General features: G+C 44.5%; 1 protein-coding gene across 2 annotated transcripts in view; it reads left to right on the top strand.

Moving 5' to 3' along the window:
- The window catches only part of LOC311141018 (prostaglandin G/H synthase 1-like), a 93,210-nt gene extending 83,001 nt beyond the window's left edge, over positions 1–10,209 (top strand). For both annotated transcript variants that reach the window (XM_084176297.1, XM_084176296.1), the window contains one exon: positions 9,417–10,209. In XM_084176297.1, the coding sequence (XP_084032423.1) occupies positions 9,417–9,766 (350 nt within the window). In that variant the 3' untranslated portion in view covers positions 9,767–10,209. The remainder of the gene's footprint in view (positions 1–9,416) is intronic.
- Positions 10,210–14,331: the final 4,122 nt, after the last annotated feature.

The following is a 14,331-nucleotide window of genomic DNA, read 5'->3' on the forward strand; positions in this document are numbered from 1 at the left end:
AAATCATGGGCATTAATATGGAGTTGGTCCCCCCTTTGCTGCTATAACAGCCTCCACTCTTCTGGAAAGGCTTTTCACTAGATGTTGGAACATTGCTGCGGGGACTTGCTTCCATTCAGCCACGAGCATTAGTGAGGTCGGGCACTGATGTTGGGCGATTAGGCCTGGCTCGCAGTCGGCGTTCCCATTCATCCCAAAGGTGTTCGATGGAGTTGAGGTCATGGCTCTGGCCAGTCAAGTTCTTCCACACCGATCTCGATAAACCATTTCTGTATGGACCTCGCTTTGTCCACGGGGGCATTGTCATGCTGAAACAAGCACATAATCATCTAGAATGTCATTGTATGCTGTAGCGTTAAGATTTCCCTTCACTGGAACTAAGGGGCCTAGCCCGAACCATGAAAAACAGCCCCAGACCATTATTCCACCTCCATTTTTTTTTCCTGGCACCCGCCACATCCAGATTCATTTCGTCGGACTGCCAGATGGTGAATCGTGATTCGTCACTCCAGAGAACGCGTTTCCACTGCTCCAGAGTCCAATGGCGGCAAGCTTTACGCCACTCATGATGATGCTTGGCATTGTGCATGGTGATCTTAGGCTTGTGTGCGGCTGCTCGGCCATGTAAACCCATTTCATGAAGCTCCCGACTAACAGTTATTGTGCTGACGTTGCTTCCAGAGGCAGTTTGGAACTCGGTAGTGAGTGTTGCAACCGATGACAGGCGATTTTTACATGCTACGCGCTTCAGCACTCGGCGGTCCTGCTCTGTGAGCTTGTGTGGCCTATCACTTGGCAGCTGAGCCATTGTTGCTCTTAGATGTTTCCACTTCACAATAACAGCACTTACAGTTGACCGGGGCAGCTCTAGCAGGGCAGAAATTTGACAAACTGAAAGGTGGCATCCTATGACGTTGCCACGTTGAAAGTCACAGAGCTCTTCAGTAAGCCCATTCTACTGCCAATGTTTGTCTATGGAGATTGCATGGCTGTGTGCTCAATTATAAACACCTGTCAGCAATGGAAATGGCTGAAATAGCTGAATCCACTAATTTGAAGGGGTGTCAACATACTTTTGTATATACAGTCGTGGTCAAATGTTTTGAGAATGACACAAATACTAATTTTCACAAAGTCTGCTGCCTCAGTTTTGATGATGGCAATTTGCATATACTCCAGAATGTCATGAAGTGTGATCAGATGAATTGCAATTAATTGCAAAGTCCCTCTTTGCCATGAAAATGAACTTAATCCCCAAAAAAACATTTCCACTGCATTTCAGCCCTGCCACAAAAGGACAAGCTGCCATCATGTCAGTGATTCTCTCGTTAACACAGGTGAGATTGTTGACGAGGACAAGGCTGGAGATCACTCTGTCATGCTGATTGAGTTAGAACAACAGACTGGAAGCTTTAAAAGGAGGGTGGTAATTGAAATCACTGTTCTTCCTCTGTTAAAACATGGTTACCTGCAAGGAAACACGTGCTGTCATCATTGCTTTGCACAAAAAGGGCTTCACTGGCAAGGATATTGCTGCTAGTAAGATTGCACCTAAATCAACCATTTATCGGATCATCGAGAACTTCAAGGAGAGACGTTCAATTGTTGTGAAGAAGGCGTCAGGGCGCCCAAGAAAGTCCAGCAAGCCCTAGGACCGTCTCCTAAAGTTGATTCAGCTGCGGGATCAGGGCACCACCAGTACAGAGCTTGCTCAGGAATGGCAGCAGGCAGGTGTGAGTGCATCTGCACGCACAGTGAGGCGAAGACTTTTGGAGGATGGCCTGGTGTCAAGAAGGGCAGCAAAGAAGCCACTTCTCTCCAGGAAAAACATCAGGGACAGACTGATATTCTGCAAAAGGTACAGGGATTGGACTGCTGAGGACTGGGGTAAATTCATTTTCTCTGATGAGTCCCCTTTCCGATTGTTTGGGGCATCCGGAAAACACCTTGTCCGGAGAAGACAAGGTGAGCGCTACCATCAGTCCTGTGTCATACCAACAGTAAAGCATCCGGAGACCATTCATGTGTGGGGTTGCTTCTCAGCCAAGGGAGTGGGCTCACTCACAATTTTGCCTAAGAACACAGCCATGAATAAAGAATGGTACCAACACATCCTCCGAGAGCAACTTCTCCCAACCATCCAAGAACAGTTTGGTGACAACCAATGCCTTTTCCAGCATGATGGAGCACCTTGCCATAAGGCAAAAGTGATAACTAAGTGGCGCGGGGAACAAAACATCAACATTTTGGGTCCATGGCCAGGAAACTCCCCAGACCTTAATCCCATTGAGAACTTGTGGTCGATCCTCAAGAGGCGGGTGGACAAACAAAAACCCACAAATTCTGACAAACTCCATGCATTGATTATGCAAGAATGGGCTGCCATCAGTCAGGATGTGGCCCAGAAGTTAATTGACAGCATGCCAGGGCGGATTGCAGAGGTCTTGAAAAAGAAGGGTCAACACTGCGAATATTGACTCTTTGCATAAACGTAATGTAATTGTCAATAAAAGCCTTTGACACTTATGTAATGCTTGTAATTATACTTCAGTATACCATAGTAACATCTGACAAAAATACCTCATAACACTGAAACAGCGAACTTTGTGAAGACCAATACTTGTGTCATTCTCAACACTTTGACCACGACTGTACAGTGCATTCGGAAAGTATACCGACCCCTTGACATTTTCCACATATTGTTACGTTCCAGCCTTATTCTAAAATATATTAAATTGTTTTTTTCCCTAATCAATCTACACACAATACCCCATAATGACAAAGCAAAAACAGGATTTTAGAAATGTTTGCAAATTTATTAAAAATATCACGTTTACAAAAGTATTCATACCCTTTTACTTAGTACTTTGTTGAAGCACCTTTAGCAGCGATTACAGTCTCAGGTCTTCTTGGGTATGACGCTACAAGCTTGGCACACCTGTATTTGGGGAGTTTCTCCCATTCTTCTCTGCAGATCCTCTCAAGCTCTGTCAGGTTGGATGGTGAGCGTCGCTGCACAGCTATTTTTAGGTCTCTTCAGAGATGTTCGGATGGGTTCGTCCGGGCTCTGGCTAGGCCACTCAAGGACATTCAGAGACTTGTCCTGAAGCCACTCCGCGTTGTCTTGGCTGTGTGCTTAGGGTCGTTGTCCTGTTGGAAGGTGAACCTTCGCCCCAGTCTGAGGTCCTGAGCACTCTGGAGCAGGTTTTCATCAAGGATCTCTCTGTACTTTGCACCGTTCATCTTTCCCTCGATCCTGACTAGTCTCCCAGTCCCTGCCACTGAAAAACATCCCCACAGCCTGATGCTGCCACCACCATGCTTCACCGTAAGGATGGTGCCAGGTTTCCTCCAGACGTGATGCTTGGCATTCAAGCCAAAGAGTTAGATCTTGGTTTCATCAGACCAGAGAATCTTGTTTCTCATGGTCTGCGAGTCCTTTAGGTGCCTTTTGGCAAACTCCAACCGGGCTGTCATGTACCTTTTACTGAGGAGTGGCTTCCGTCTGGCCACTCTACCATAAATGCCTGATTGGTGGAGTGCTGTAGAGATGGTTGTCCTTCTGGAGGTTTCTCCCATCTCCTGACCAGCGGGCTGTTGGTCACCTCCCTGACCAAGGCCCTTCTCCCCCGATTGCTCCGTTTGGCCAGGCGGCCAGCTCTAGGAAGAGTCTTGGTGGTTCCAAACTTCTTCCATTTAAGAATGATGGAGGCCACTGTGTTCTTGGGGACCTTCAATGCTGCAGACCATTTCTGGTACCCTTCCCCAGATCTGTGCCTCGACACAAACATTTCTAAAAACCTGTTTTCACTTTGTCATTATGGGGTATTGTGTGCAGATTGATGAGGATTATTTATTTTTAATCCATTTTAGAATAAGACTGTAACGTAACTATAATATAATAATAATATAATATGCCATTTAGCAGACGCTTTTATCCAAAGCGACTTACAGTCATGCGTGCATACATTTTTGTGTATGGGTGGTCCCGGGGATTGAACCCACTACCTTGGCGTTACAAGCGCCGTGCTCTACCAGCTGAGCTACAGAGGACCACAAGGTAACTAAATGTGGAAAAATTCAAGGGGTCTGAATATTTTCTGAATGCACTCTATTGTGTAGTTTAACACGATTATTTTGTGACTACCTCATCTCTGTACCCCACACATACAATTATCTGTAAGGTCCCTAAATCGAGCAGTGAATTTCAAACACAGAATCAACCACAAAGACCAGGGAGGTTTTCCCATACGTCGCAAAAAAGGGCACCTATTGATAGATGGGTACACATTTTTAAAAGCAGACATTGAATATCCCTTTGATTATGGTGAAGTTATTATTACACTTTGGATGGTGTATCAATACACCCAGTCACTACAAAGATGCAGGCATCCTTCCTACCTCAGTTGCCGGAGAGGAAGGAAACCACTCAGAGATTCACCATGAGGCCAACGGTGACTTGAAAACATTTTACAGAGTTTAATGGATGTGATAGGATGGATCAACAACATTGTAGTTACTCCACAATACTAACCTAAATAACAGAGTGAAAATAAGGAGTGAAAATATTCCAAAGCATGCATCCTGTTTGCAATAAGGCAATAAAGTAAAACTGCAAATTAATTGGCTAATAAATCAACTTTGTCCTGAATACAAAGCGTTATGTTTGGGGCAAATCCAACTCAACACATCACTGAGTACCACTCTTCATATTTACAAGCACGGTGGTGGCTGCATCATGTTATGGGTATGCTTGTCATCAGCAATGACTTGGGAGTTTTTTTGGATAAAAATAAACGGAATCGAGCTAAGCACAGGCAAAATCCTAGAGGAAAACCTGGTTCAGTCTGCTTTCTAACAGATACAGGGAGACAAATTCATCTTTCAGCAGGAAAAAACCTAAAACACAAGGCCAAATATACACTGCAGTTGCTTACCAAGACGACAGTGAATGTCCCAGAGTGGCCGATTTACAGTTTTTACATTTACATTTTAGTCATTTAGCAGACGCTCTTATCCAGAGCGACTTACAGTTTTAGTGAGTGCATACATTTTTCATATTTTCCATAAGTTTGGCCTTAAATCGGTTCAGAAATCTGTGGCAGGACTTGAAAATGGCTGTCTAGCAATGATCAACAACCAACCTGACAGAGCTTGAAGAATTTTGTAAAGAAAAATTTGCAAATATTGTACAATCCAGGTGTGCAAAGCTCTTAGAGACTCACCCAGAAAGACTCAAAGCTGTAATCACTGCCGAAGTTGATTGTAACATGTATTGACTCAGGGGTGTGCATACTTATGTAAATGAGATATTTCTGTATTTATTTTGCAAAAATGTCTAAAAACATGTTTTCACTTTGTCATTATAGGGTATTTTGTGTAGATGGGTGAGGAAAAATAATAAATTGAATACATTTTGAATTCAGGCTGTAATACAACAACATGTGGAATACAGTGCATACAGAAAGTATTCAGACCCCTTGATTTTTCCCCCACATTTTGTTACAATACAGCCTTATTTTAAAATTGATTAAATAAACGTTTTTCCTCATCAATCTACACACAATACCCCATAATGACAAAGTGATAACAGGTTTTTAGAAATTCTAGCACATTTATTACAAATAAAAATGGAAATACCTTATTTACATAAGTATTCAGACCCTTTGCTATGAGACTCAAAATTGAGCTCAGGTGCATCCTGTTTCCATTGATCATCCTTGAGATGTTTCTATAACTTGATTGGAGTCCACCTGTGGTCAATTTAATTTATTGGGCATGATTTGGAAAGGCACACACCTGTCTGTATAAGGTCCCACAGTTGACAGTGCATGTCAGAGCAAAAACCAAGCCATGAGGTCGAAGGAATTATCCGTAGAGCTCCGAAACAAGATTGTGTCAAGGCACAGATCTGGGGAAGGGTACCAAAACATTTCTGCAGCATTGAAGGTCCCCAAGAACACAGTGGGTCTCCATCATTCTTAAATGGAAGAAGTTTGGAACCACCAAGACTCTTCCTAGAGTTGGCCGCCCGGCTAAACTGAGCAATCGGGGGAGAAGGGCCTTGTTCAGGCAGGTGACCAAGAACCCAATGGTCACTCTGAAGGACAACCATCTGTGCAGCACCACCAATCAGGCCTTTATGGTAGTGGCCAGATGGAAGCCACTCCTCAGTAAAAAACACATGACAGCCGGCTTGGAGTTTGCCAAAAGGCACCTAAAGAACTCTCAGACTATTATAAACAAGATTCTCTGGTCTGATGAAACCAAGATTGAACTCTTTGGCCTGAATGCCAAGCGTCACGTCTGGAGGAAACCTGACACCATCCCTACGGTGAAGCATGGTGGTGGCAGCATCATGCTGTGGGGATGTTTTTCAGCGGCAGGGACTGAGAGACTAGTCAGGATTGAGGGAAAGATGAACGGAGCAAAGTATATAGAGATCCTTGAGCGCTAAGGACCTCAGACTGGGGCGAAGGTTCACCTTCCAACAGGACAACGACCCTAAGAACACAGCCAAGACAACACAGGAGTGGCTTCGGGACAAGTGGCCCAGCCAGAGCCCGGACTTGAACCCGATCGAACATCTCTGGTGAGACCTGAAAATAGCTGTGCAGCGACTCTCCCCATCCAACCTGACAGAGCTTGAGAGGATCTGCAGAGAAGAATGGGAGAAACTCCCCAAATAAAGGTGTGCCAAGCTTGTAGGGGGAATGATGAGGGGAAATAACAATGTAATCCATTTTAGAATAAGGCTGTAACGTAACAAAATGTGGAGAAAGTCAAGGGGTCTGATTACTTTCCGAATGCACTGTAATTCAAGAGGTATGACTACTTTCTGAAGGTACTTTATGCATTTTGCTGTGTGTCTTTTTGGGAGATGCCAATGTAACACATGCGTATGTGTGAAACTTACTCCTCAGCCTGAAGTGTCCCCACTTGCGCTGCCGAATAGCTAACTTTTCTGTGGTACACCTGGTAAGACACATTTACATTTACGTCATTTAGCAGATGCTCTTATCCAGAGCGACTTACAAATTGGTGCATTCACCCTATAGCCAGTGGGATAACCACTTTACAATATGTTTTTTCTTTTATTTTTTATTTTTTGGGGGGGGTAGAAGGATTACTTTATCCTATCCCAGGTATTCCTTAAAGAGGTGGGGTTTCAAATGTCTCCGGAAGGTGGTGAGTGACTCCGCTCTCCTGGCGTCGTGAGGGAGCTTGTTCCACCATTGGGGTGCCAGAGCAGCGAACAGTTTTGACTGGGCTGAGCGGGAACTATGCTTCCGCAGAGGAAGGGGAGCCAGCAGGCCAGAGGTGGATGAACGCAATGCCCTCGTTTGGGTGTAGGGACTGATCAGAGCCTGAAGGTACAGAGGTGCCGATCCCCTCACAGCTCCATAGGCAAGCACCATGGTCTTGTAACAGATGCGAGCTTCAACTGGAAGCCAGTGGAGTGTGCGGAGGAGCGGGGTGACGTGAGAGAACTTGGGAAGGTTGAACACCAGACGGGCTGCGGCATTCTGGATGAGTTGTAGGGGTTTAATGGCACAGGCAGGGAGCCCAGCCAACAGCGAGTTGCAGTAATCCAGACGGGAGATGACAAGTGCCTGGATTAGGACCTGTGCCGCTTCCTGTGTAAGGCAGGGTCGTACTCTCCGAATGTTGTAGAGAATGAACCTGCAGGATCGGGTCACCGCCTTGATGTTAGCGGAGAACGACAGGGTGTTGTCCAGGGTCACGCCAAGGCTCTTCGCACTCTGGGAGGAGGACACAACGGAGTTGTCAACCGTGATGGCGAGATCATGGAACGGGCAGTCCTTCCCCGGGAGGAAGAGCAGCTCCGTCTTGCCAGGGTTCAGCTTGAGGTGGTGATCCGTCATCCATACTGATATGTCTGCCAGACATGCAGAGATGCGATTCGCCACCTGGTTATCAGAAGGGGGAAAGGAGAAGATTAGTTGTGTATCGTCAGCGTAGCAATGATAGGAGAGGCCATGTGAGGATATGACAGAGCCAAGTGACTTGGTGTATAGGGAGAATAGGAGAGGGCCTAGAACTGAGCCCTGGGGGACACCAGTGGTGAGAGCACGTGGTGCGGAGACAGCTTCTCGCCACGCCACTTGGTAGGAGCGACCGGTCAGGTAGCACGCAATCCAGGAGTGAGCCGCGCCGGAGATGCCCAGCTCGGAGAGGGTGGAGAGAAGGATCTGATGGTTCACAGTATCAAAGGCAGCAGACAGGTCTAGAAGGACAAGAGCAGAGACACTTCAGGGGCGGTCACGTTTGTTTGCAAGGCAGAGGTCCTGGTTTCGAGCCTTGGTATGAGCCGAATCAGGAGGAAGTGGTACTAGCTAAGCAGGCAGTGTTACGTCCTTTACACCATCACCCTTTCCTTTTTTAAATAAGACCACATCTTTCTCAAACTTTACTGGTAAAACCACATATTTTCAGACTTCACTGCCAAGACCACATATTTCTATATGCTCATGCAAATATAAACTTGTCTGAAGTCGGTCCAGCCGATCTGCCAACTTCGGTCTGTAGCGTCTGATCAATTTGGGCTACACACTCTCACGAACACGTACATGTCGGTTGTTTTGCTCTAGGATGCCCACAGGCCTCACAAAACTCATCTGCAGGTCCCCCGGTACCAGTCGAAAAAGGTATGGAAGTACAGTATATATGGAGACTGTTTAGTGACAAAAATAAGGGGTTAAATACGTCTTTCTTATATACTGATCTTTCTTATATCTCTCATATATGTGATAGACACTTCAGAACAATCTTCTTTTAGATTTTTTGGGGGGACTATCTGTTGTTCCATGTAGTGAATCTGTTATTCAATGCGTTTGTATGGGCGAATAGCAGTAAAGCCAAATAAAAATTTTCAGTACAGTTTTTATATATATTTTTTAATACTTCAAGGGATTTTGAAATTCTAAATCAAATAGCAAAATGATCCTTTGTATGACCTTCTTAAAACAATTCCATATAGCTTAGTAGTACCTTACAGTGCATTCGGAAAGTATTCAGACCCCTTCCCTTTTACAGTGATATTTCTGTTTTTATTTTTTATAAATTTGCTAAAATATATAAAAACCTGTTTTGCTTTGTCATTATGGGGCATTGTGTGTAGATTGATGAGGGGAAAAAAACGATTTAATCCATTTTAGAATAAGGCTGTAACGTAACAAAATGTTGGAAAAGTAATTTCCGAATGCTCTATAGCTATCTTAAGATAAATGCACTAACTGTAAGTCACTCTGGATAAGAGCATCTGCCAAATAACCAAAATGTAAAATGTAAATGTTGTATTCATTTGCTTTAAATGTGCCCTATCGTTGTAATTGTGCTGCATCCGAATTGCTCTTCTGGGACAATCAAGATCTATTCTATTCTATTGTCCTTAGGTGAGGAGGAGATAGCCAGGGAGCTGGAGGAGCTCTATGGTGACATCGATGCGCTGGAGTTCTACCCCGCCCTAATGCTGGAGAAGACACGGCCCAACGCCATATTTGGCGAGAGTATGGTGGAGATGGGGGCTCCGTTCTCCCTGAAAGGCCTTCTGGGTAACCCCATCTGTTCCCCTGAGTACTGGAAGCCCAGCACGTTCGGAGGCCAGACTGGCTTTGATATAGTCAACTCAGCCTCGCTGGAGAGACTGGTGTGTCTGAACAGTAAATGGTGTCCATACGTATCCTTCAATGTGCCTCTAGCCGGGCAGGAGCCGCCTCCAAGGAAACCGTCCACTGAACTGTAAGCTATAGTGAGTTTACTGTAATCCATGGTTACGTTAGTGTTTTTGTATGGTATTATTGTAGTGCCCTTGCCCACCTTTGCCTGTACTGTATATTATGTTTACAATGCAAGGACTGCATTTATGTTGCCTATGTCCTATGTACGTTGTACTTTGTGAACATGAAAAGAAGCCTGGATAAAAACAAGGGCCAACTCATAAAATAGTCATAGACAGTGGAATAGTCTGTAATAAGGTTTATTTGATATTGATTTAGGTCTACATTACAGTACATCCATAATGATCTAGCTATCGTCATTGATTTAACAGTATTTTTGCAAAGAGCTGCCAAACGAAAATCACATTGTGGAAACTGTAAAATAGAATATTGTCAAACGAAGTACAGCAGTATTATTTTCACCTCTTGTTGGCCATTGTTGAGTAAATAAAAATCAATTTGATACAGTACTGTTTTTTTTTTTTTTTACTTCACAGTATGTGAATGTTAGATCTGTGTCAAATACCTTTCATCTTTTTAGTTGCCATTTTATCACCCATACAAAGGCAACAAGATCACTAAAGATTTACATTTTTATACACCAAAATAAATATGTAAGATTACAAAATCACTTTTGTTGACATTGTAATTGTTAACAACAAATTATACTGTACATGTTGTTGAAACAAATACAATGATAAATACTGGAAAAACTGAATTCTAAATTGTTACACGATAATGTCTGAGGGACGAATTCATGGCAGTAGAAAATGAAATTCATGACATTGAGACATTTTACTGAACATAAAGTAAACTAAATGAAAACACAATATCACTGATCATCTCAATTTTGGGTCCACTGGGTCTCAGTTGGGACTTAGTTAAGCCCTGTCGTCATAACATCTTCCTTTGGTTTCAGCACAGAAGTAACAGTCTGTTTATGGTCCAACAGAGAGAGAGAGGGTTACCTGAATAGGAAGTGTACAGCAACAAAGATTGCAATATTTTGTACACCGCTGTTTTCTCCTTGGCTTTTTTTTATTGTAGAATATACAACTGATAACAATGTATTTGCCACAATCAAACTAGTTTATAAAGTATATAAATATCATGGACATGTACACAACACTATATATATATATATATTCAGTAAAGTCAGAAACCATGGTATGTAGAAGATTTTGGAAGCAGTTTATACTTTTTTGCCTATATTACATATTTTCGTTTTTGCTTCCTATAAATGCATTATTTTAGGCCTAAAGCATCATTATGTAACTGACATTTGTAATACACATTGAAGCCATAATAAGACATTGTTTCCCTATTCAAAGACTTAGAAATAGTAAGAAAATAGAAAACTGAGCAGAAATAATAAATATGAATAAATAATTATAATCTCATGATTTTTCTTAGCAGAAACAGAATACATTGACATTACTGTATGTTATTGACACATTTGTAGCTGACTGTGGTACAGTATGTGTAGCGCATTTAGGTTTTATGAAAGGCATCAGAGTAAAGGCTGTTCTCCTATATTCTTCAGTGGATGGTTCCAGAAACCAGATGGATCACTCTTTCTTATACACACACATTCTCCTCACCACCATCAGAACAAGTCAGTCGAAACGTGAAGACGACCAACAATCCAGCCAAACTCTCCAAAGTGGAGACTAATGGCAACATCTGTGTTGGAACAATCTCTCCATCTGTATTTCCCTCTATCTAGTTACTTACTCTGGTGCACGCTGGGAGCCGATTGGTCATGCTCCTGACTGTGGGCCAATCGGGAGCTGAGCTGGGGCCCTGGAGCAGCAGCAGCGGTGGTAGCATTAATCTGGGTGGCAGCTGCCACAGTCGTGGTGGTGGTGGAAGCAGGGGCTGCTGGGTAGAAGTGGACATCAACGGCGACCGTGGTAAGGCCCAGGGAGATGCAGTGGGAGAGGAGGAGGGGGGCGTTACCGTGGGAGATGCTGACGCTATGGCGGACGGGCGTGGCATAGGGCTCAGCGGTCTGGAGGGTCAGGGAGGAGCGCAGGCTTTCCTCACGCACAGGAGGAGGGGAAGGAGAGAGAGAGGGGGGCTGGGGGAGGATTTCTTGGTCCTGGCATTGTCCGTATTCTACTCCTCCGCCCCCCCAGTCCTCCACACACTGCAGCTGGATGCTGGGGTGAGACAGGCTGCATTCCTTCTCTTCATCCAGGAAGGGATCAACCTGAGGTGGAGAGGATCCAGACAGCTGCTGCAACCGAATTTGTAATATCTTGGTATGGTAATGTGTGGGAAATGTTATATTGGACCCGATTTTACATATTCATGCATGCGAACACACACACACTGACCTGTGTGTCTTCGCTAGGCTCAGGGTAGGTCTCTGCTATGACCGAGTGTTCTGGAGTGTGCAGGGGCTGTGTCTCCTGAGTCTCATCAGAGGCAGGGTCTATCATCACAGTGACTGGGCTGGGGGCAGGAGGCCTGGCGCGTGTATCTGACGTGTTGGGGCTTTGTTCAATCACAGCCACCAAATCATCATCCTCAAACGCCCTTTCAGAACAGAGGATACATATACTGTATATTAGCCATTAGGATAAGTACAGTCCTATTTTCATAGAGGTATCCTCCACAACAACAACAATAGTGCTGACAACAGTCACCTGTTCTCATAGGTCCTCCCAGTGTCCAGACGTTCAGCATGTCTGCAGGGGACGCCCAGGTTCCTGGGAACTGTGGAAGACAAGGCTAATGGGATTCAATAAAATAAATTAATATTTCCACTTCTAACTCCATGCAGGGTTCAAATCACATACAGAATCTTGGGAATGAGCAAAACAATTTTTATATTTTTTATGATTGTAGGGGTGCCCACATTAATAGGGGGTGCCCGGGTTTGTTATGAGAGTGTCCTGCCTCAGAGTATATTGAACAATGAGCACAGTGTGCCAAAGGGTGGACAATAGGAGGGAGTTACAGTACAGTTTGAGCTATACAGGCCCACTGACCTCTAATAGCGGGGAGAGGCTCGTTCTTCTGGACCAGGGAGTAGAAGGCCATGGTGATGAAGATGAAGGCCAGAGACACGCCCACTCCCACCACGATGGGGATGTCATGTTTCTCCAGCACTGGGAGCCACGGAGGAGGAGGCTTTATTCTGGGGGAGGAGAGAGAGGGAATGAGACAGAGAGAGAGAGATTGTTCAATTATTCTCATTGTTAATGGTGATTATAATTGTCTAAAGATCCAAATACAGTATGTAAAAGACAGACTTTGGATATTAGGAGGTTCGGTTGTGATGTACATTGCTCTTGCAACATTATCCAATCAAAATCATTTGGAATAAATCCAAGTCATGGTCTCATCATGTACAAAGTTAGGTTATTACAGTCAACAGAATAATACGCCCACGTGCATGTCGTAACTTGTACAACTATGTAAGCAAGATAAAGTGATAGCAGCTGTGGTGGAGTTTCATCTGGAGTTTAAGCCTGTCAGCCACAGATAGATACAAGCTGCATACCAGTATCTACAATCTTCACCAAACCAAATCCGGACAACATTTGCAGATCATTATCTATTTTAAGAAATTCAGGTCTTGAAAGTTATTGCATTGATTAAGCCTTATTGTTGCATTCCTCCTATTCACCAATGTCCACATAGCACACAATCAATTAAAACATAGAGTATTATATTTTGCTTTTCTCAAATAAATGTATGTACACTGTAAGCAGAGACAGTGGAAACTATCTACTGTATGATGTAAGCCAGGGACCATGCTTATTTTTGTAAACGGTCACATATATCTCTCTATTATGCATGGAAATACTTTGGAAAAAACGTCCCAAATTAAAATCACTGCTGATTTGCTGGTGTTTTTACAGTCTTTTACATGCAACAATAAAAAATAAAATGTGTTGTTTTTGCTCAGAAGACATGGGGGGCCAAATAAAATCACCCGCGGCGGGCCGCCAGTTGGGGAACCCGGATGTAAGTAGACAAGACTGGGAGGAATAAAAGTCCCCTCCGTCTCCCGCCTCTGTACTGCATGGTGCCCTACCTGGGGTCCTCGTTGGTCTTCATGGGGGACTGAGAGGTGTTACTCTTCAGCCACTCTGTGGGCTCTGTGTCATTGGGCCTGGTTGGTTTGGCTGGATGAGCTGGGTTAGCAGGCTGGCTCGCGTTCTGCTGCAGGGGGTCTGGGGTGGAGGTCCGGGGGGCACTAGGGCCCTGGGGGTCAGGGGTGGGGGGTATGGTGATCAGGTCAGGAGGATGGGTGTTTGAGCCTGAAGGCTGGGTGAGGAGATCTGTACGCTGGGTTTGTGTAGGTTCAGGCTGGGTTGGTGATGGTTGAGACTGAGTTTTGGATGGTTGAGGCTGGGTTGGTGATGGTTGAGTCTGGGTTTGTGAGAGTGAAAACAGGGTGATGGTGCTAGGATCCTGGAAATGTGGGTCCGAAGGATTACTTTGAGTTACAGGACGGTGGGTTTGAGTGATTGAGTCAGGAGCATGCAGGGTTTGTATGAGTAGAGACTGAGTCAAAGGTTCTCTGGGCTGGGTAAGAGAATCAGGATGCTGGGTAGAGGGATCAGAAGGGTGGCTG

Source organism: Coregonus lavaretus, assembly GCF_964263955.1.
Source record: "Coregonus lavaretus genome assembly, chromosome: 14".
NCBI classification, from domain to species: Eukaryota; Metazoa; Chordata; class Actinopteri; order Salmoniformes; family Salmonidae; genus Coregonus; species Coregonus lavaretus.